At 45.5% G+C, this 23,816-nt stretch overlaps 1 protein-coding gene across 1 annotated transcript in view; it reads right to left on the bottom strand.

Moving 5' to 3' along the window:
• LOC130281804 (uncharacterized) overlaps positions 1–23,816 on the bottom strand; it is a 76,265-nt gene that overhangs the window by 9,920 nt on the left and 42,529 nt on the right. The window contains exons 11-13 of the mRNA XM_056529435.1: positions 22,261–22,311; positions 20,217–20,288; positions 16,871–16,918 (exon numbers count right to left, since the gene is read on the bottom strand). Coding sequence (XP_056385410.1) covers positions 16,871–16,918; positions 20,217–20,288; positions 22,261–22,311 — 171 coding nt within the window. The remainder of the gene's footprint in view (positions 1–16,870; positions 16,919–20,216; positions 20,289–22,260; positions 22,312–23,816) is intronic.

Genomic DNA, 23,816 nt, shown 5'->3' with positions numbered 1-23,816 from the left:
TGGCGGTGTTCTTCTAAGTTGGCAGAAAAAATCAGAATATCGTCCAGGTAAACCACAACACAGGAATATAAGAGATCACGAAAAATTTCATTAACAAAGTCTTGGAAGACGGCAGGGGTGTTGCACAGGCCAAAGGGCATGACCAGATACTCAAAGTGTCCATCTCTGGTGTTAAATGCAGTCTTCCATTCGTCCCCCTCCCTGATGCGGATGAGATTATAAGCACCTCTTAAGTCCAGTTTGGTAAAGATGTGGGCGCCTTGTAGGCGATCAAAGAGTTCCGAGATAAGAGGTAAGGGGTAGCGTTTTTTTACAGTGATTTTATTAAGTCCGCGGTAATCAATGCAAGGGTATAGGGAGCCATCTTTTTTGGACACAAAAAAAAATCCAGCTCCGGCAGGAGAGGAGGACTTGCGGAGCTCCTGACGCCTTTCGGAAAAACGCATGTCAATGCGGGTGGCAAGATGAATAAGTTCATGCAGGTTAGCAGGAATTTCTCGTGCGGCCAGCACATCTTTAATGTTACTGGATAGGCCTTTTTTAAAGGTCGCGCAGAGAGCCTCGTTATTCCAGGATAATTCGGAGGCAAGAGTACGGAATTGGATGGTGTACTCGCCAACAGAAGAATTACCCTGGACCAGGTTCAGCAGGGCAGTCTCAGCAGAAGAGGCTCGGGCAGGTTCCTCAAAGACACTTCGAATCTCCGTGAAGAAAGAGTGTACAGAGGCAGTGACAGGGTCATTGCGGTCCCAGAGCGGTGTGGCCCATGACAGAGCTTTCCCAGACAGAAGGCTGACTACGAAAGCCACCTTAGACCTTTCAGTAGGAAACTGGTCCGACATCATCTCCAAGTGCAGGGAACATTGTGAAAGAAAGCCACGGCAAAACTTAGAGTCCCCATCAAATTTATCCGGCAAGGATAATCGAAGGCTGGAAGCGGCCACTCACTGCGGAGGAGGTGCAGGAGCAGGCGGAGGAGAAGATTGCTGGAGCTGTGGTAATAGCTGCTGTAGCATCACGGTCAGTTGAGACAGCTGGTGGCCTTGTTGTGCTATCTGTTGCGACTGCTGTGCGACCACCGTGGTGAGGTCGGCGACAACTGGCAGCGGGACTTCAGCGGGATCCATGGCCGGATCTACTGTCACGATTCGGCTGGCTGGAGGTGGAGGAGCGGGGACCCGGAGCACTCGGCGTAACAGTATACATTTTCCTGCATGTAGTTATGATTTTTTCCAGAAGTGCGACAAAATCAAACCTATATAAGTAGGGTATCATTTTAACCTTATGGACCTACAGAATAATGATAAGGTGTCATTTTTACCGAAATATGCATTGCGTAGAAACGGAAGCCTCCAAAAGTTACAAAATGGCGTTTTTTCGTAGATTTTGTTGCACAATGATTTTTTTTTCCGTTTCGCCGTAGATTTTTGGGTAAAATGACTAATGTCACTGCAAAGTAAAATTGGTGTTGCAAAAAAATAAGCCATAATATGGATTTTTAGGTGGAAATTGAAAGGGTTATGATTTTTAAAAAGTAAGGAGGAAAAAAGCGAAAATGCAAAAACTGAAAAACCCTGAGTCCTTAAGGGGTTAAAGATCAATGTTAAAATTTGCATTAAGCATGTATTAAGCTACTGCTAAACATCCAAGGCCCAAAGCATCAGTGAGGCAAGTAGTTCCTGAAAGAGACACAGGATGAGTCAGGAGCAGACATTTACAGTACCCAAGAGGGTTTCATAACCCCTTATATTTAAAGATCAATGTTGAAATTTGCATTAACTCCTTAACCCCTTAAGGACTCAGCCCATTTTGGCCTTAAGGACTCAGACAATTTCATTTTTACGTTTTCCTTTTTTCCTCCTCGCCTTCTAAAAATCATCCACAGACTAGTATGAGGGCTTGTTTTTTGCGCGACCAGTTGTCCTTTGTAATGACATCACTCATTATATCATAAAATGTATGACGCAAGCAAAAAACACTATTTTTGTGGGGAAATTAAAACGAAAAATGCAATTTTGCTAATTTTGGAAGGTTTCGTTTTCACGCCGTACAATTTAGGGTAAAAATGACGTGTGTTCTTTATTCTGAGGGTCAATACGATTAAAATGAAACCCATTATTACATACTTTTATATTTTTGTTGCGCTTAAAAAAAATCACACACTTTTTAACCAAATGAATACGTTTATAATCCCTTTATTTTGATGACCTCTAACTTTTTTATTTTTCCGTATAAGCGGCAGTATGGGGGCTCATTTTTTGCGCCATGATCTGTACATATTTTTTATACCACATTTGCATATAAAAAACTTTTAATACATTTTTTATAATTTTTTTTTAATAAAATGTATTAAAAAAGTAGGAATTTTGGACTTTTTTTTTTTCGTTCATGCCGTTCACTTTACGGGATCATTAACATTTTATTTTAATAGTTCGGACATTTACGCACGCGGCGATACCAAATATGTCTATAAAAAAAAATTTACGCTTTTTGGGGGTAAAATAGGAAAAAACTGATGTTTTACTTTTTTATTGGGGGAGGGGATTTTTCACTTTTTTTTACTTTTACTTTTACATTTTTTTACATTTTTTTTACACTTGTATAGTCCCCATAGGGGACTATTCATAGCAATACCATGATTGCTAATACTGATCTGTTCTATGTATAGGACATAGAACAGATCAGTGTTTTCGGTGATCTTTTGCTCTGGTCTGTTCGATCACAGACCAGAGCAGGAGACGCCGGGAGCCGAACGGAGGAAGGAGAGGGGACCGCCGTGCGGCGTTTTGAATGATCGGATCCCCGCAACAGCGTTGCGGGCGATCCGATCATTCATTCAAATCGCGCACTGCCGCAGATGCCGGGTCCCTGGCTGCGATCAGCAGCCGGGATCAGCCACACATGACACGGGCATCGCTCCGATGCCCGCGGTTATGCACAGGACGTAAATGTACATCCTGGTGCGTTAAGTACCACCTCACCAGGACGTGCATTTACGTCCTGCGTCCTTAAGGGGTTAAAGGGTACCTCTCATCAAATAAACTTTGATATATTTTAGATTAATGAAGGTTGAATAACTTTCCAATAGCATGTTAATGAAAAATATGCTTATTTCTATTGTATTTTTCCCGATCAGTCCTGTCAGCAAGCATTTCTGACTCATGCTGGAGTCCTAAACACTCAGAGCTGCCAGCCTGCTTTGTTCACAGCCAAACAGGCTGTGAACAAAGCAGGCTGGCAGCTCTGAGTGTTCTCCTTTGTGAACAAAGCAGACTGGCAGCTCATAGTGTTTAGGACTCCAGCACGAGTCTGAAATGCTTGCTGCCAGGACTGGTAGGGAGACCCCTAGTGGTCATTTCTTCAAAGTGGAAAATTAAATAGAAAGAAGGATATTTTTTAATAACATGCAATTGTGAAGTTATTCTGCATACATTAATCTATAATATATCAAAAGTTTTTTTGATGAGAGGTACCCTTTAACCCCTTAAGGACCCAGGACGTACTAGAGCATCCTGGCACCCTGGGCTTTAAGGACCCAGGACGTACTAGTACGTCCTGGTGTTTCTCTGGTCTCTGCCGCGCCCCGGGTAGAGATCGGAAGCGGATGCCTGCTGAAATCCTTCAGCAGGCATCCAGGGCAAACGCCGAGGGGGGCCATGTAGGCCCCCCATGTTGGCGATCGCCGCAAATCGCAAGGGAAATCGCCCTTGTGATCTGCGGCGATACCGGGCTGATCGGGTCTCTGGGACCCGACCGCCCGGTAATTTTGCATAATCCCGGCTGTCACAGACAGCCAGGACCATGCTGGAGCCTAGGAGCGAGGTGGCAAGCCTGCCACCTCCTCCGATCCCCTCCGGTCCGTCGGTTAGTTAACCAACCAATCGCAGGGGGGGGGGGGCGGTTACTGCCCAGCCCCTTGAAGTCCGGAGAGGACGGGAGGAAGACCGGAGGATGCGGTGGGGGACGGGGGAGTGCTGGGGACCGGCCCCGGTACTTACCTCGTCTCTGAAGACCCGGATCCCGGCGAGGAAGATGGCGGCGGCGGCGACAGGTGAGTAGATCTTCAGCCGTGGTCGGGCCCTTTACAGCAATGCACGTCGCCGTAAAGCGACATGCATTGCTGTAATGGGACCCTATAAACTACAACTCCCAGCATGCCCAGACAGCCCTTGGCGTCTGGGCATGCTGGGAGTTGCAGTTTTGCAACATCTGGAGGTCCACAGTTTGGAGACCACTGTGCCCTTCCAGATGTTGCAAAACTACACATCCTCAGCATGCCCTCACTGTCGAGGCATGCTGGGAGTTGTAGTTCTGTAACATCTGGCCCTTCAGATGTTGCAGAACTACAACTCCCAGCATGCCTGGACAGTTTTGGCATACTGGGGGTTGTAGTTTTGCAACATCTGGAGGGCTGCAGCTTGGACACCACTACACAGTGGTCCCCAAACTGTTCTCCTCCAGCTGTTACGCAACCACTACTCCCAATATGCCCTTCGGCTGCCTGGGCATGCTGGGAGTTGTGGTTTTGCAACAACTGGAGACACACTGGTTGGGAAACATTGTCTGTTTCCTAACTCAGTGTTTCCCAACCCGTGTGCCTCCAGCTGTTGCAAAACTATAACTACCAGCATGCACTGATAAACTGTGCATGCTGGGAGTTGTAGTTTTGCACCAGCTGGAGATCCCCCCTCCCTGTGAATGTACAGGGTACATTCACATGGGCAGGGGGCTTACAGTGAGTATCAGGCTGCAAGTTTGCGATGCAGCAAATTTTGCGCGGCAGCTCAAACTCGCAGCGGGAAACTCGCTGTAATCCCCCGCCCATGTGACTGTACCCTAAAAACACTACACTACACTAACACAAAATAAAATAAAAAGTAAAAAACACTACATATACACATACCCCTACACAGCCCCCCGCCCCTCCCCAATAAAAATGAAAAACGTCTGGTACGCCACTGTTTCCAAAATGGAGCCTCCAGCTGTTGCAAAACAACAACTCCCAGTATTGCCGGACAGCCGTTGACTGTCCAAGCATGCTGGGAGTTTTGCAACAGCTGGAGGCACCCTGTTTGTGAATCGCTGGCGTAGAATACCCCTATGTCCACCCCTATGCAAATCCCTAATTCAGGCCTCAAATGCGCATGGCGCTCTCACTTCGGAGCCCTGTCGTATTTCAAGGCAACAGCTTAGGGTCACATATGGGGTATCGTCGTACTCGGGAGAAATTGCCAAACAAATTTTGGGGGGCTTTTTCTCCTTTCAACCCTTATGAAAAGGGGAAGTTGGGGTCTACACCAGCATGTTAGTGTAAAAAAAAAAAAGTATAGGGCAAAAGTATGAAAAGTATAGGGCAACACCAGCATGTTAGTGTAAAAAAATTTTTTTTTTACACTAACATGCTGGTGTTGCCCTATACTTTTCATTTTGACAAGAGGTAAAAGGGAAAAAAGCCCCCCAAAATGTGTAACGCAATTTCTCCCGAGTACGGAGATACCACATATGTGGGCGCAAAGTGCTCTGGGGGCGCACAACAAGGCCCAGAAGGGAGAGTGCACCATGTACATTTGAGGTGATATGCACAGGGGTGGCTGATTGTTACAGCTGTTTTGACAAACGCAAAAAAAAAAAAAGAAAAAAACACATGTGACCCCATTTCGGAAACTACACCCCTCACGGAATGTAATGAGGGGTGCAGTGAGAATTTACCCCCCACTGGTGTCTGACAGATCTTTGGAACAATGGGCTGTGCAAATAAAAAAAATTTGTACAGCCCACTGTTCCAAAGATCTGACAGACACCAGTGGGGGGGTAAATGCTTGCTGTACCCCTTGTTACGTTCCTCAAGGGGTCTAGTTTCCAAAATGGTATGCCATGTGGAGGTTCTTTTGCTGTCCTGGCACATAGGGGCTCCCTAAATGCGACATGCCCCCCGAGCAAAATTTGCTCTCAAAAAGCCAAATATGACTCCTTCTCTTCTGAGCATTGTAGTTCGCCCGTAGTGCACTTCAGGTCAACTTATGGGGTACCTCCATACTCAGAAGAGATGGGGTTACAAATTTTGGGGGGTATTTTCTGCTATTAACCCTTGCAAAAATGTGAAATTTGGGGGGAAACACATTTTAGTGAAATGTTTTTTTTTTTTTTTTTTACATATGCAAAAGTCGTGAAACACCTGTGGGGTATTAAGGCTCACTTAATTCCTTGTTACGTTCCTCAAGGGGTCTAGTTTCCAAAATGGTATGGCATGTGGGGGGTTTTAGCTGTTCTGGCACCATAGGGGCTTCCTAAATGCAACATGCCCCCCAAAAACCATTTCAGAAAAACGTACTCTCCAAAATCCCCTTGTCGCTCCTTCGCTTCTGAGCCCTCTACTGCGCCCGCCGAACAATTAACATAGACATATGAGGTATGTGCTTACTAGAGAGAAATTGGGCTACAAACACAAGTAAAAATTTTCTCCTTTTTACCCCTTGCAAAAATGCAAAAATTGGGTCTACAAGAACATGCGAGTGTAAAAAATGAAGATTTTGAATTTTCACTTTGCTGCTATTCCTGTGAAACACCTAAAGGGTTAACACACTTACTGAATGTCATTTTGTATACTTTGGGGGTGCAGTTTTTATAATGGGGTCATTTGTGGGGTATTTCTAATATGAAGACCCTTCAAATCCACTTCAAACCTGAACTGGTCTCTGAAAAATAGTGAGTTTGAAAATTTGGTGAAAAATTAGAAAATTGCTGCTGAACTTTGAAGCCCTCTGGTTTCTTCCAAAAGTAAAAACACGTAAATGTTATGATGCAAACATAAAGTAGACATATTGTATATGTGAATAAAATAAAATAAATATTTGGAATATCCATTTTCCTTACAAGCAGAAAGCTTCAAAGTTAGAAAAATGCAAAATTTTCAAATTTTTCATCAAATTTTGGGATTTTTCACCAAGAAAGGATGCAAGTTACCACAAAATTTTTACCACTAAGTTAAAGTAAAAAAAACTATCTCGGAATCAGAATGATAACTAAAAGCATCAGAGTTATTAATGTTTAAAGTGACAGTGGTCAGATGTTCAAAAAATGGCCGGGTCATAAGGTGTAAAATGGCTGGGTCCTTAACCCCTTATGGACACATGACGTACTGGAACGTCATGTGTCCACTCCCGATCTATAATGCGGTGCCACGGCGTCATAGCGGTTCGGGCCCGGCCTCTAACAACGGCTAGGACCCGTGGCTAATAGCGCGCGGCATTGATCGCTGTGCCGCGCGCTATTAACCCTTTAGACGCGGCGTTCAAAGTTGAACGCCGCGTCTAAAGTGAAACCGAAAGCATGCCGGCTAGCTCAGTTGGCTGTTCGGGATAGCCGCAGTGAAATCGCGGCATCCCGAACAGCTGACAGGACAGCGGGAGGGCCCCTACCTGCCTCCTCGCTGTCCGATCGCCGAATGACTGCTCAGTGCCTGAGATCCAGGCATGGGCAGTCATGCGGCAGAATCATCGATCACTGGTTTCTTATGAGAAACCAGTGATCAATGATAAAGATTAGTGTTGCTCGCGAATATTCGCAATTCAAATTTTATTTGCGAATATCGCATATTCGCGAATTCGCGAATATTCGAGAATATAGCGCTATATATTCGTAATTACGAATATTGTTTTTTTTTTTTTTTTTTTCACAGTACACATCACAGTGATCATCCCTCTCTGCTTCCAGCTTATGTGGTGTAAGAAGGCTCTAATACTACTGTGTGAGACTGGCGTGCGAATTTTCGCATATGTTAAAATTTGCATATGCTAATTTCCGCATATGCGAATTTCGCATATGTTAATTTTTGCATATGTAAATTTCCGCATATGTTCATTTTCGCATACGCGAATATTCGCATATGCGAAAATAAAACAAGACTATTACGAATATGCGAATATTCGCGCATTTGACGAATATTCGTCCATATATTTGCGAATATTCGCAAATTCGAATATGGCCTATGCAGCTCAACACTAATAAAGATCAGTGTGTGCAGTGTTATAGGTCCCTATGGGACCTATAACACTGCAAAAAAAAAGTGAAAAAAAAAGTGAATAAACATCATTTAACCCCTTCCCCTTCCCTAAGTTTGAATCACCCCCCTTTTCCCATAAAAGAAAAAACACAGTGTAAATAAAGATAAAAATAAACATATATGGTATCGCCGCGTGCGGAAATGTCCGAATTATAAAAATATATCATTAATTAAACATCACGGTCAATGGCGTGCGCGCAAAAAAATTCCAAAGTCCAAAATAGTGCATTTTTGGTCACTTTTTATATCATGAAAAAATGGCGTCATTACAAATTAGAATTGGTGGTGCAAAGAATAAGCCATCATATGGATTTTTAGGTGCAAAATTGAAAGAGTTATGATTTTTTAAAGGCAGGAAGCGAAAAACGAAAATGCAAAAACGGAAAAAACCCCGTTCCTTAAGGGGTTAAGGACCCGGGCTTTTTCCGTTTTTTCATTTTCAATTTTTCCTCCTTAACTTTATAAAATCATAACTCTTAAAAATGTTCACCTAAAATTCTATATGATGAGGTTTTTTTTGCGTCACTAATTCTACTTTGTAATGACATTAGTCATTTTACCCAAAAATCTACGGTGAAATGGGAAAAAAAATCAATGTGCGACAAAACTGATGAAAAAACACTATTTTGTAAGTTTTGGGGGCTTCCGTTTTTACGCAGTACATTTTTCGGCAGAAATTATACCTTCTCTTTATTCTGTAGGTCCATACGGTTAAAACGATACCCTACTTGTATAGGTTTGATTTTGTATCACTTCAGAAAAAAATCATGAATACATGCAGGAAAATTTATACGTTTAAAATGGTCATATTCTGACCCTATAACTTTTTTATTTTTCTGTGTTCAGGGCGCTATGAGGGCTCATTTTTTGCGTCGTCATCTGCAGTTTTTAGTAGTACCATATTTGTTCTGATCAGACTTTTTGATCACTTTTTATTCACTTTTTTGTGGTATAAAAAGTGATCGAAAATGAGCTATTTTGGACTTTTGATTTTTTTTGCACGTACGCATTGAACGAGCGGTTTAAAAAGCAGTATATTTTTTATAATTTGGACATTTCCGCACGCGGTGATACCACATATGTTTATTTTTATTATTATTTACACTGTGTTTTTTTTTTTATTCTTGGAAATGCCGAGTGATTCAAAGTTTTATTAGGGGAAGGGATAATTGAAAGGGTTAATGATTTTTTTTTCACTTTTCTTATGCCATATTATAGCCCCTAGGGGGGGCTATAACATTGCATTAAGTGATCTTTTACACTGATTGATCTATCTCCATAGGAATGGATCAATCAGTGTTTTCGGCGATTGAATGCTCAAGCCTGGATCTCAGGCTTGAAGCATTCATTCGGCGATCGGACAGCACAGGAGAAGGTAAGAAAACCTCCTCCTGTGCTACAGCTGTTCGGGATGCCGCGATTATACCTGGCGACCCCGGCTAACCGGCAACTTTCACTTTCGTTTTTAGCCGCGCGGCTCCCTGAGCTAACCGGCAACTTTCACTTTCGTTTTTAGCCGCGCGGCTCAGCTTTGAGTGCGCTGCTAAAAGGTCAGTAATGCGCGGCACAGCGATCAGTGCCGTGCGCTATTAGAGGCGGGTTCCGGCTTCACTATGACGCTGGGCCCGCCACGATATGATGCGGGGTCACCGTGTGACCCCGCGTTTTATCGCAGGACCGGGACCCAGGACGTACCCATACGTCCTGGGTCCTTAAGAGGTTAAGCATGTATTTAGCTACTGCTAAACATCCAAAAATTAAAGGCCCGAAGCATCCGTGAGGCAAGTAGTTCCTGAAAGACACAGGATGAGTCAGGAGCAGGCATTCGAAGTACCCAAGAGGGTTTCATAGCCCTAATTGATAACCCAAGAGGGTTTCATAACCATAATTGGGAAATGTTGGTGTAGGAGCATGGTCAATCTACTCTGAGACATCAATTGGTGGCTGGAAATCCTGGCTGATCCATCCCTGATTCATCTTGACAAACGTCAGTCTCTCCAAATTTTTCGTGGACAGACGAGTTCGCCTTGGGGTGACTATGGCCCCGGCCACAATAAACGCCCGCTCTGGTGGCACACTACTGGCCGGGCAGGACAGCTTTTCCAGGGCAAACTCTGCTAGTTGCTGCCATAAATCAAGTTTGGCTGCCCAGAAGTCCAGCGGATCTTCAATGTTTGTTGGCATGGCCATGTCAAGGTATGCCACCACCTGCTGGTTCAGGTCCTGCTCCATGTCTACCTGCTGCTGATGAGTTGCTTCACTATGCGGGTGAAGAAAGCTACTCATCAGCGACTGTAGACTCAGGCTGCTGATGATTAAGCTGGTACTGCTCCTGCCACCCCACCCTTCCCCAGCAGCCATGGCAGTGAAAGGTAAGCGCAGAGGGACCCCCGAGTCAGACCTGCGAGTGGATGGACCATTTTGACAATAGGCATCGGCTAACTGACTACGTAGGATCTCTCTGTAATAGGTCAGTTTGTCCTCCCTCTCAGTGGGTGTAAAAAAGGCCCCCATTCTGGGACAGTAGCGAGGGTCCAATAAGGTGGAGAGCCAGAAATCATCCCGCTGACTAATTTTGACGATTCGGGGGTCACTAAGCAAGCAACTCAGCATGCATTGTGCCATTTGCACCAGTGACTCGGAGGGAATACCTGCCTCCATCGCCACTGCATACTGCCACGGTGTGTCTGGGTCCTCTGTCTCGCATTCCTCATAACCCTCCAGCTCCTCTGGCTGCTCCTGCTCCTCCTCTCCTGTCCGATGACTAGAAACACCGGCCATCTCATCCAAACTAAACTGTGCTCTGCTCTGCCCCTCATCATCCTCCTCCTCCAGTTCAGCCCCCACAGGGCTCATGTAGCCTTGAGATGTAGGCGCAACGTCTCCATTGCCGCGACCAGCCATCATTTCAATCATTTGTTGTAGGAAATGTAGGAGTGGAGTTATGTCGTTCATGCCGTAATCCAGGCGACTTACAAATAATCTGGCTTCCTCAAAGGGCCTCAGCAAACGGCAGGTGTCACGTATGAGCTGCCACTGGTTCACATTGAAGTTACACAGGGGAGTACTCCTATCTGCTTGTATCAAGAAATCGGTGATGGCTTTTCTTTGTTCGTATAGTCTGTCCAACATATGGAGGGTGGAATTCCAACGTGTGGCAACATCACAAATAAGACTATGTTGTGGGATACCGTTCTGACGCTGCAGCTCAAGGAGGGTGTGCTTGGCGGTGTACGAGTGGCTGAGGTGCATGCACAGTTTCCTTGCCATTGTCAGGATGTCTTGCAAATGGGGTGAAGACTTGAAGTGCTTGACAACCAAATTCAACACGTTTGCCATGCAGGGTGCATGTTTCACACCTCCTTGTTGCAGCGCGGACACAATGTTCTTCCTGTTGTCGGTCACCATGGTTCCCATTTCCAGATTTCGTGGAGTAAGCCATACCGGGATTTCTTAACAAATTACCGTATTTATCGGCGTATATCACGCACTTTTTAGGCTAAAATTTTTAGCCTAAAGTCTGTGTGCGTGTTATACGCCGATACACCCCCAGGAAAGGCAGGGGGAGAGAGGCCGTCGCTGCCCGCTTCTCTCCCCCTGCCTTTCCTGGGGTCTAGAGCGCTGCTGTCGGCCCTTCTCACCCCCTGGCTATCGACGCCGCTGCCCGTTCTGTCCCCCTGACTATCGGTGCCGGCGCCGATAGCCAGGGGGAGAGAAGCGGCGCCGACAGCCAGGAGGAGAGAAGGGGCAGCGGCACCCATTGCCGGCGCCGCTGCCCCGTTGCCTCCCCCCATCCCCGGTGGCATAATTACCTGAGTCGGGTCCGCGCTGCTGCAGGCCTCCGGCGTGCGTCCCCGGCGTCGTTGCTATGCGCTGAACGGCGCAGCGCATGACGTCAGTGCGCCGCGCCGTGCATAGCAACGACGCAGGGGACGCACTGACGAACGAATTTGGGTTCGTCAGCTTCGATTCGCTCATCTCTAATATATATAAATATATATATAATGTATATATACAACCATGGTTTTGTCTCCAGTTTATAAACCGTACTGCAACCGCATGTGTTTTTTTTAACATGGACGTCAATGGGAAACGCACATGTATACTGTTCCATACAGGAAACCGCATACAGTTTTTTACTTTGCACATGCGCATTTGCATCCCCACCCCAGACCCCTCCCATTAAAAATGGACAAAATTTTCAAAAACGTATGTTTATTTATTTATTTATTTTTTATAAAAACGGACGGAACTGTATGCAATTTTAAAAACAGTATACAGTTTAAAAACGCATATGGTTTACTTTTTCCCATACTGTTCCATACGTTTTTTTGCCAAACGGTTTTCTTTAGAAAAACGGATAGAAAACAGTATGGCAAAAACGTGATGTGAATCCAGCCTTAGACGGGGGGTTTCTTCAGTGACCTCTAGTGGCCATAAGTCACTAGAGCGCCTCAGAGGAAAATGCAGGTCAGGTCTCTAAGTCAATGAAAATCACCAAAAAATAACGGGTATTCCGGCCAAAGAATAGGGGATAAGATGTCTGATCGCTACGACCTCTTGTGATGTCACGCCACATTCATGTCTATCCCTCCCATAGACATGAATAGAGGGGGCGTGGCATGGCGTCACGAGGGGGGTTGGGTGATGTCACATATCCAGTCACAGAAACACAGAGGTGTCCGAGACTGGAGAAGCAGCCCCCCATAGAAAGCGGGTGCAGCACGGAGATCGCAGGGGGGTCCCAAGAGTGGGCCCCCGCGATCAGACATCTTATCCCCGATCCTTTGGAGGTGAATCTTTTGGTGTCAGCTGCAGATTATCTCTGGCAGAACAAAGAGAGATTCCGGATTTATTCCTTTCCTGGATGATCCCGGGTTTATCTGTAATAAATCTATTAGTGATGTTATGGGACGGCAAATAAATCATTGTAGAGATCAGCCCTGAAATGTGCCGAGATCTATACGCAGTGGCGTTGCGACCCGGGTGCGGGGGGTGCGGCCCGCACCGGGTGACACCAACCTAATGGGGTGACACCAAGACGCTCCGCAGCACCCACCCCCTCCCCAGCTACACTGACACCCCCCTATGTGCCCGACCGGCCTCCCATCCGTCAGCACCCCCCCCCCCCGCCTGTGCTGTGTGTGCGGTGCGCCCGTCCGTTAGCAACCCCCCCCCCTTTCAGTGCGCCCGTCCGTCATCATGCCCCCCCCCCTCACCTTCACCAGTACTGTGCCCGGCCTCCGCTCCCACGTCTGCGCCGGCCTGACGTCACACCGCATGGCCGCGCAGGGGGACGTCAGTTACGTCACTCGCATTGCGCCCGGTGAGAAGGATCGCTGCGCTGGATGGGTGAGTGTGTGTGTCTGTCTCTATCTATGTTTGTGTGTGTGTGTGTGACTGTGTGTTTGTGTGACTGTGTGTGACTCTGTGTGTGTGTCTGTGAGTGTGTATCTCTCTGACTGTGTGTTTGTGTGTGTGTCTCTCTGTGTTGTATGTGTTTTTTTTTGTGTGTGTGTGTGTGTGTGGGGGGGGGGGAGACTTTGACGCATTGTGGGGAACCTGCGGCCTAATGTGGGGAGTCTATGCACCTAATGTGGGGAGTCTATGCTACATAATGTGGGGAGTCTATGCTACCTAATGTGGGGAGTCTATGCTACCTAATGTGGGGAGTCTATGCTACCTAATGTGCGGAGTCTATGCTACCTAATGTGCGGAGTCTATGCTACCTAAGGTGCGGAGTCTATGCTACCTAATGTGGGGAGTCTGTGCTACCGAATGTGGGGAAACTGCTACCTTATGTGGGGAATCTGTGCTACCTAATGTGGGGAAATTGCTACCTATGTGGGGTAACTGGTACCTACCGAATGTGGGGAAACTGCTACCTAATGTGGGGAATCTGTGCTACCTAATGTGGGGAAATTGCTACCTAATGTGGGGTAACTGGTACCTACCTAATGTGGGGAAACTGGTACCAAATGTGGGGAATATATGCTGCCTAATGTGGGGAAAAATTGCTACCTAAAGTGGGGAAACTGCTACCTACCTAATGTGGGGGAACTGCTGCCTACCTAATGCTCCCCCCCTGGCAGTAGCACCCTCATCATCCGCCAGCAACTACCCCCCCCCCCCCCCAGCAGCAGCATCTCCATCAGCAGATCCTGATGGTGGATGATGGCGGTGCTCCTGCCAGGAGGATGATCCTGCCGATGGATGATGGGGGTGATACTGCCAGGGGGGATGGCCAGTAGCACCCTCATCATCCTTCAGCAACACCCCCCCCCCCCCAGTAGTAGCACCCCGATCATCCACTAGCAACACCACCAATACCCCCCTCCCGTGGTAATAGCATCAGCTAACGGATGTTGAGGGGTGTTACTGCGGTTGTGGTATTATATTCAGAGGGTGCACTGTATGGCAACGTTATATTCAGAGGGCGCAGTTTGTGGTAGTATTATTAGAGATGAGCGAACTTACAGTAAATTCGATTCGTCACGAACTTCTCGGCTCAGCAGTTGATGACTTATCCTGCGTAAATTAGTTCAGCCTTCAGGTGCTCCGGTGGGCTGGAAAAGGTGGATACATTCATAGGAAAGAGTCTCCTAGGACAATATCCACCTTTTCCAGCCCACGGGAGCACCTGAAAGCTGAACTAATTTATGCAGGAAAAGCCATCAACTGCCGAGCCGAGACGTTTGTGACGAGTTGAATTTACTGTAGTTTGCTCATCTCTAAGTATTATATTCAGAGGGCGCAGTGGGTGGTAGTAATATATTCAGAGTGTACAGTATGTGTTGGTATTATATTCAGAGGGTACAGTATGTGATAGTATTATATTCAGGGGTACAGTATGTGATAGTATTATATTCAGGGGTACAGTATGTGATAGTATTATATTCAGGGGTACAGTATGTGGCAGATTTATATTCAGAGGGTACAGTATGTGATGGTATTATATTCAGAGGGTACAGTATGTGTTGGTATTATATTCAGAGGGTACAGTGTGTGGTAGTATTATATTCAGGGGTACAGTATGTGGCAGATTGATATTCAGAGGGTACAGTATGTGATGGTATTATATTCAGAATGTACAGTGTGTGGTAGTATTATATTCAGTGGGTACGGTGTATGGAAGGTTTATAATCAAAGAGTATAGTGTATTGTAGTATTATATTTAGAGGATATAGTGTCTGGCAGGTTTATAATAATACTTGTTTTCATATAGAGGATGAGAATGCGCTGACATAGTGAGGAGACGTCTGTGAGTCACATTCTACAGACAGAAGTTTTAGCTGGACCAGGCGGTATGTACCATCTGAATTGGATAAGGGAAGACTATAGAGAAGACGTCACCTGTAGTCACTGATATCATTGTGTATTCCCCTCACTATAGAGAAGACGTCACTGATATCATTGTGTATTCTCCTCACTATAGAGAAGACGTCACCTGTAGTCACTGATATCATTGTGTATTCTCCTCACAATAGAGAAGACGTCACCTGTAGTCACTGATATCATTGTGTATTCTCCTCACTATAGAGAAGACGTCACCTGTAGTCACTGATATCATTGTGTATTCTCCTCACTATAGAGAAGACGTCACCTGTAGTCACTGATATCATTGTGTATTCTCCTCACTATAGAGAAGACGTCACCTGTAGTCACTGATATCATTGTGTATTCTCCTCACTATAGAGAAGACGTTACCTGTAGTCACTGATATCATTGTGTATTCTCCTCACTATAGAGAAGACGTCACCTGTAGTCACTGATATCATTGTGTATTCTCCTCACTATAGAGAAGATGTTACCTGTAGTCACTGATATCATTGTGTATTCTCCTCACTATAGAGAAGACATCACCTGTAGTCACTGATATCATTGTGTATTCTCCTCACTATAGAGAAGACGTCACCTGTAGTCACTGATATCATTGTGTATTCTCCTCACTATAGAGAAGACGTCACCTGTAATCACTGATATCATTGTACATTCTCCTCACTATGTCCTATCAGAGCTGTAGTCGCTTGTCAGTTCTACAGTTATGGTCAGTGAAACTACAACTCCCAGCATAACCTCACCACTGCTCAAAGGGTTACTCTACTGGAAAACATTTTTTTTTAATCAACTGGTGCTACTAAGTTAAACAGATTTGTAAATTACTTCTATTTAAAAATCTTAATCCTTCCAGTACTTATTAGCTGCTGTATAAGCGATTCACAGAAAGTTATTTTCTTTTTTAATTTCTTTTCTGTCTTACCACAGTGCTCTGTGCTGACACCTCTGTCCATGTCAAGAACTGTCCATAGTAGGAGCAAATCCCCATAGCAAACCTATCCTGCTCTGGACAGTTCCTGATATGGACAGAGGTGTCAGCAAATAGCACTGTGGTCAGATTGGAAAGAACTACACAACTTCCTGTGGAGCATACACCAGCTTATAAGTACTGTAAGTATTAAGATTTTAAATAGAAGTAATTTAAAAATCTGTTTAACTTTCTGGCACCAGTTGATATAAAAGTAAATGTTTTCCAGTGGAGTACCCCTTTAAGTAATTCTGGGAGGTGTATATTTAAATGGTGAAAACTTCTTTAACACTTTCCTATTCTGTGGCAACTGGTATATCTGATAATTATACTGGAATTTCTCACAATGCGCTACAACAGTGGTGTCTGTCACAACAGGCTAAAAACTTACTGGGGGGAGGGGGGAGGTATGGGGGTGACACCATTTTCTACCGCACTGGGTGACACCAACCCTAGCAACGCCACTGATATACGGTGTCCTAGAATAAATATTCATCACTTACCACATCACATGAAAGTTTTTGTATAATGTCCGATGTTAGAAGAAGTTTCTGTAATAAAATAATCAGATAATTGGGTCACATGATCTATTCCTCAGCCCCATATAATATCCTATTATTATCCTTATTGTGGTTTCCTATATGCAGTTATTGAGAATCTTACAGATATTTACTCTACAATATTCCTCTGGAATAAGTTCTATGTTACAGAAATATCCGGGCACAGGTGGATTATGAGGGATTAACCCATTGGTGTTGGCTGGGAATGAAAATTTTCTTCCTGCTCTCGGCACAAGGAGAAGGATCAGTAAGACGAGACCTGATGAGACACTGTAACAAACTCCCCTGTTGAGGCTCCAGCGCTGTTTCCGCCTCCTCTGGCATTCAGTGGTGTCTTGGGTCGCCATGGCAATGGTCTTGCAATAAGCTGGACCATTTGTCATGTGATGATGCTTCCCAAGCAGCCTATCAGATGAGAGATGTGCCTGGAGTTGGGACATTTAAATCCTGCATTACCTCCAGACTATGCTTATGATTGTAGCTTCTACCCTCACCAGGGTTTACCTTCCTGTTTTGCTTCTGTGGATCTGACTTGTGCTTTACCTGACTTTTCTTTTGCTATCCTGTACCTTATTGTCTGCCCATGGCCTTATCTTTGCCTGTGCCTTGACCATTCTCCAGTGTGCTGATTTTGTACTGTAATGCTATCAAGGATTTACCTATTGTATGCCCTGGTTTTGGATTTTGTACTGCATTGCTCTCTTGGTTTCTGACTTCTGACCTCTTTTCTGATTAACCCCTCATTGCTCATTTGGTACTGCTTTGCACGTGTTGCCGAACTGGGATGTCTGACTACTCTGACAAACCCTGCACTTAAAACGGTGAAGGGACCGTCAGCCAGTTGGCGGCCGCAGTTTAGAGTAATTTGTCCAGGTTGGTAAGAACAGTGGTTGGGGCAAGATTCAGTTTGCACTGTTCCTAACCCCGAACGTGACATTGTCAGTCTTAGCTCTGACTGCTGGACCCTTGTAGATCTGGAGAATTGTCGGGTGCCAATCATCCCTGGAAATGTGTTCATTCTCTAAAGTAGTGTTCTCCTACCGACTGCTCTTAAAGGGCTACTCCAGAGCTCCAGTGTTCCAAACATTTGGTTCAGAATGCTCAGAGCCAGAGGCTGTGATTGTGATGTCACGACCACGCCCCCTTGTGACGTCATGCCACACCCCCTCTATTCATGTCTATGGCAGGGTGTGTGTCTGTCGTCACGCTCACTCCAATAGACATGCATCAAAGGCGGCGTGTCATGATGTCACAAGGGGGCGTGTTCGTGCTTTAACAACCACTGCCGGGTGCTGCAGGAGATTGCGGGGGGCCCCAGCATCAGGACCCCCGTGATCAGTGATCTTATCCCCCATACTTTGGATAGGGGATAAGATGTCTAGCAGCAGAGTACCCTTTTAAGTTGTTGCAAAACTACAATTTCCAGCACCTTCATGGACAAATCTTTAGATTTATAAACTTCTGCTTGTGAGCCAAGAAATCTTTTTTTTTTTTTTTGCTTACATGCAAATGAAAATCAAGTGCCCAAAGGGCGGAGTCAGTCATATCAAGTGCCCACAGGACATCAAGTGCTCACAAGAAGATGCCAGTCAAGTGTCAAGCATTATCATCCCCTATTGGTGATCGCCTTCTCCCACTGCATTTGATTGACATCCTATTTGCTGTGTGCTGTATGGGATAAATATAATGGTGGTCCTGAAGAATCTGTCTCATCTACACTTGGCTTAAAGGACATCCGCAGCATTACAAACACCTATCCCCTATGCTCAAGATAGGAGATAAGTGTTTGATCGCGGGGGGTACAAACGCTGGGGCCCCCGGCGATCTCCTGTACGGAGCCGCGGCTCTCCCGTGCAGGGGGCGTGCCAGCCGCAGCATGACGTTGCGGCCGGCACGCCTCCACCATACATCTCTATGGGAGAGGCGGAGAGGCAGCATTCTAGGTCCATGAGCGCTTATGGCGGCGCCCCGTTAGGGAGATCGTTGGGGTCCCAGCGGTCGGACCCCCCGCGATCAAACACATATCCCCTATCGTGTGGATAGGGGATAAGTGTAATGCCGCTGCAGTTGTCCTTTAATGAACTCTGTTCATCACCTACCCAACACCTTCCAGTATAAACTACTTACCCCCTGTGGATATATAGCCAACATTCACCCACTATTTCATCCTCTTATGTGTTCTATACACAAGAACAATTGCTCGGCAACAATCTCTTAGTTCTGATTGCTTTGACCTGATGTTTCGGTGGATTCCGCTCTTTCCTCATTCTTGGATTGAGCGATCAGCACAGAGCACTTTGCCTAGGTCTGGCCCAGTTAGGCTGGGTTCACATATTTCAGGCCTCCAGCACAGTTTCCTTCCAGCGGGCACTGGAAGGAAACTGATGCTAGAACTGATCCCATTCATTTGAATTGGACAGTTCACAATCATCCAGCCTCTCAATTTTGATGCCTGATGGTTGGACATGCCGGATGGCACCGGATAGGGGAAATCTGCTTGCTGCATTTGCCTGTCCGCTGTGCAAAACCAATGGAAGCAATACAACTAATGACAACTTTTCATCATTTGTGGCATCAGTTGCTCCGAGTCTGATGACTGCCGATCACGAGGCCTGAGTATTGTGATGTCATGGCTCCACCCCCCTCAATGCAAGCCTATGGGAGGGGGCGTATCACGCTCCCTCCTATAGGCTTGCATTGAGGGGGTGGAGTGTGATGTCACACTGGGGCAGAGCCGTAATGTCACAATACTCAGGCCCCGTGATCGGCAGTCATCAGACCTGGAGCGATCATGCTTCGGGGGCTGATGGTAACAGGGTGCTGCGCGAAAGATCATGGGGGTTCCCAGCGGCAGGACCCCCGCGATCAGGCACCTTATCCCCTATCCTTTGGATAGGGGATAAGATGCCTTAACGCTGGAGTACCCCTTTAACCTACCAGATACAAAGCAAACAGTAGCAGACAATATTGGGGGGGGGGGGGGCAATTTAGTTTTGTTCTCTTCAGCCTAAATAATGCCAGCCTGCTATAACATTGAATAGGGGATACGATATCTATGGGCAAAGTACCCCTATAAACAAAGGAAAAAGAGAAAATATGCAGGTTTGTGCTCACCCAATCTGTTAAAAGAAAGACACTTGACCACCATGTTGTTTGGCTACATAGCGCTGTATTATTGTTTTTATTACTATGTTTATATGTTTGGCCCTGTATCATCCCCAGATCTGTGTTATCATTTAATACCTATTTCCCCAATAAAATGAAATTGAAAGATGTAAAATTGTTTTACCTTAAGTTCGTCAACTATGGATCTTAGAGCTTTCTTAAATTCTTCCCCAGCTACTTTTTTTAGTAGGTTTTCCTGTAATACACAAGTTATGTTAGATGGTTAAGAACTGTTTTTCTTTTCCCACATTGCCCCTATGTCCGAAGTACAGAATCATTATGAGTTGTTGGGTGGCTGAGGAATCTCTCCCCAAATTTCTAAGTGTGTAACTGTAATGTGGTATAGGGAAAGACACAAAAAGAAAAAGCGCTAAATGTACCGTTACTTCTATTAACAATGCATTAAAAAAATGAACACAGCTCTGGGGCTGCGCACCTGGTTGTGTTGCGCTCAGAGCACAACACAGTTTTGCGCATTGGCACAACCAGTGGTGTGCCGACAGATCCACTGGGTTCAGGTCGGAGCGTTCCATCGCAGATTCCTCAAGGAAAGTCGGGTCAGGCGTAAAATCGTCCGGTCTTTCCATCCGAGTTGCCACTGGTAGCACTTCCAAGTCAAGGAAGAGTTCCAGTGGTGAGGGATGGATAAAAAATGAACGTTACACGTACAGGCGCTCCCGGCGGGTTATGTAAAGTAACCGAAATGCAAGGACATAAAACAAAAAATATGATTTATTTAAACAGCACGGACAACACATTTTGAGCAGTGGGCCTGACGAAGAGCAACACTGCTTTAATTGCGTATCTTTATTTTATGTCCGTGCATTTCGGTTACTTTTACATAACCCACCAGGAGCGCCTGTACAGATAACGTTCATTTTTTATCCATCCCTCACCACTGGAACTCTTTCTCAACTTGGTAGTACTACCAGTGGCAACTCAGAGGGAAAGACCGTAAGATTTTAAGTGTGTAACTGGGCATCTTGAGTTTACCATGTGTATCTGTTATATTGTATGTTGCTCTGCTATTTCAGGATTGTTCGGTGGCAGAAGTCTTTCCATCTCGGAAGAATCAATCTCGGCAAACCTTAGTCCAACCTTTTCTCCCCAGACCTGGAACAAACTAACTAGTCTTGGCTGGACCAGGAAAGGAGTAAGAAAGTCTAATTCACTCAGGGACTGTCCTGCTAGACCTTATGAAATGGTTTAGGCCTACTCAGTGACCAGTTTTTAACCAAACCAATTCCAGTTCTAGTTACTTCTAACCAAAGGCAGATCTGGGCCAGGATCCCATTAATCACAGCATCTTGCAGCATTCTGGAGATTTTCACCCAAGACGGTCTCTAGTCCATAAGGAAAGGGGGGGCATCCATCCCCAATAATTCAGTTTGCTGCTCTGAGGAGGAGGAGGAGCTACTTGTCAGAAGCGGAGAACCAACTGAGCAAGGACCCTTCGGCCCACACTAATTTTTTTATTTTTTTTTGTGGACTTCCAGCCAGACTGATTGCGTCCCTTCGATAGGGTATCATGCATAAAGTCTTCAAGTATTTTCACTACAACGAACCAACATGTGTAGTCCATCCACAATGAGACATGAATTATTCCAAATATATCTGTACATCAACACTAGAGATTCTAAATCAGTATAATTGCTACCAAAACCTCTTAAAGGGAAATTGTGACCAAATTCCATCCCCCTGAAGTACTGTAACTTTGCAACCTTGTGCTACAGTGAACTTAAAGGGAAACTCTGTTACTCAGCGTCTGGAACAAAATGTTACGAACGCTTAGAGCCGGCGTCGGGGGTTCGTGATGTCACGGTCACACCCCCTTGTGATGTCAAGCAGCGGAATATACTTTTAATATCTAGAGTCTGGACATTCCACGAAACGCTCCCCGCCTCCCCACTCCCTCTGCATGTCTCGGATGGTGAGTGCTCTGTTCCCTTCTTTATCTATACTTTTCCAGAGGGACTACTACCCTCAGCTGACTTGGATGTATTATTATGTTTTCTGAAGAATCCAAAATAAAATTGTTCAAGTATAAACATCTATTGATGTTTTAAAAACTGTTAAAAAACTGTTGTGAGGATAGTAAGAAAACTTATAGTGAAGGTAGATCAGGTTCTATCCTATGGATACACATTATGGATGAGATGATTTCTTACCATTGCATCACCGGTGTGAAGGGCATCATCTCCCAAACAATCCAAATCACTCTAATGTAAAACAAAACAAAAACAACATATTCCGTCCTGTTAATACAGTCACATATTACAGGTAATAGTCAGACACTCCCAGCAGTATTTACATTCCGTTTAGGACAATTATTTATATGAATGATTCCTGATTACATTTCTTTTTTATACTGATTAATCCTGTAGTATATGAAATATTCAATAATTTATAAACAGACAAAATATTTGTGCCAACTTAAAGGGGTTCTCCACCACAGGGTGATTTAAATACTTACCTGCCAGACAGTAATGGACATGCTTAGGAAGGAGCTGCACTTGTATTGGAGCTAAATGGCTTTTTGTGAAATGGCTATTTCCTGTTGGAGTTTGTTCCCTGAGACTGCAAGCTCCATGATTCCTTGTTTTTAAGTGTGAGGTCACTTTTCTCCCTCCCACACATCAGTCACTCCACCCATTGAAACACACTTGTGATCCTTTGCATGCAAAAGACCAGTGTTTTCTGACCTGGGGGCTTCAAGCTGTTGCACAAATACAATTCCCTGAAGAATGATCTGCCTCCCACCCAGCAGTCGCTCCACCCATTGAAGCACAGACATGCTCCCTCTGAACACCTGACTAGTGATGTAATGTCTGGGGCCACACTGCAATCTGGGAAACCTAAGACAGCACTCATATTGTATGCTGCTAAAAATAAACATCTGGACAAAGATCACAGAAGAATTGCGAGACCAGCATGAAACACAGGAACAGACACTATATTATGAACTACACACAAAACAAAATCCAGGAATACCCCTTTAACACATACAAAATTCAGATATCATCTATGTACATTGGCTTACAGTAGAACTACCACCCTGTGGCACTAGAAATGTAAAATTGGACTAATGTGTAACAAATCCTGAATGTAGATCCAAGATGGGGCAGCATTATGTCCCCTGTGACCTGTGTCCCCTTAATTCTCAGAAATTACAGGGCTTCCAGAGCTTGACCCCCATGGATCATAAACTGCTGGCATGATGACCTCAAGTGTAGTAAAAGGCTGGTAATCTCCCATCATGCATCACCAAATGTATTCAGTTTAGAGAAATACAGTGGTCCCTCAACATACGATGGTAATTCGTTCCAAACGAGCCATCGTTTGTCGAATCCATCGTATGTTGAGGGATTTGTGCAATGTAAAGTATAGGAAGCTGTACTCACCTGTCCCCGCCGCTCCCGATGGTGACCCCGGGCCTCCGCTGGGCTCTCCTGGTCTTCTCCGGTCCTCCGCTGTCTTCTCCAGTCCTCCGCTGTCTTCTCCGCTCCTCCGCTGTCTTCTCCGCTGTCTTCTCCGCTCCTCCGCTGTCTTCTCCGGTCCTCCGCTGTCTTCCGCAAGGCCTTACTGGGCCTGCGTAGCAACGTCATTACGCCGCTGCGTACGCCATTCCTATTGGATGACATGCGCAGCAGCGTATTGATGTCATCGCAGAGGGCCGAGAAGACACCGGAAGGCCAGCGCTGGACCCGGAGGGCACCCCGGAGCA

The sequence above is a fragment of the Hyla sarda genome, chromosome 7, assembly GCF_029499605.1.
Source record: "Hyla sarda isolate aHylSar1 chromosome 7, aHylSar1.hap1, whole genome shotgun sequence".
Classification (NCBI taxonomy): domain Eukaryota; kingdom Metazoa; phylum Chordata; class Amphibia; order Anura; family Hylidae; genus Hyla; species Hyla sarda.
The sequence above is the reverse complement of the archived record's forward strand: the minus strand, read 5'-3'. Positions and strand labels throughout refer to the sequence as shown.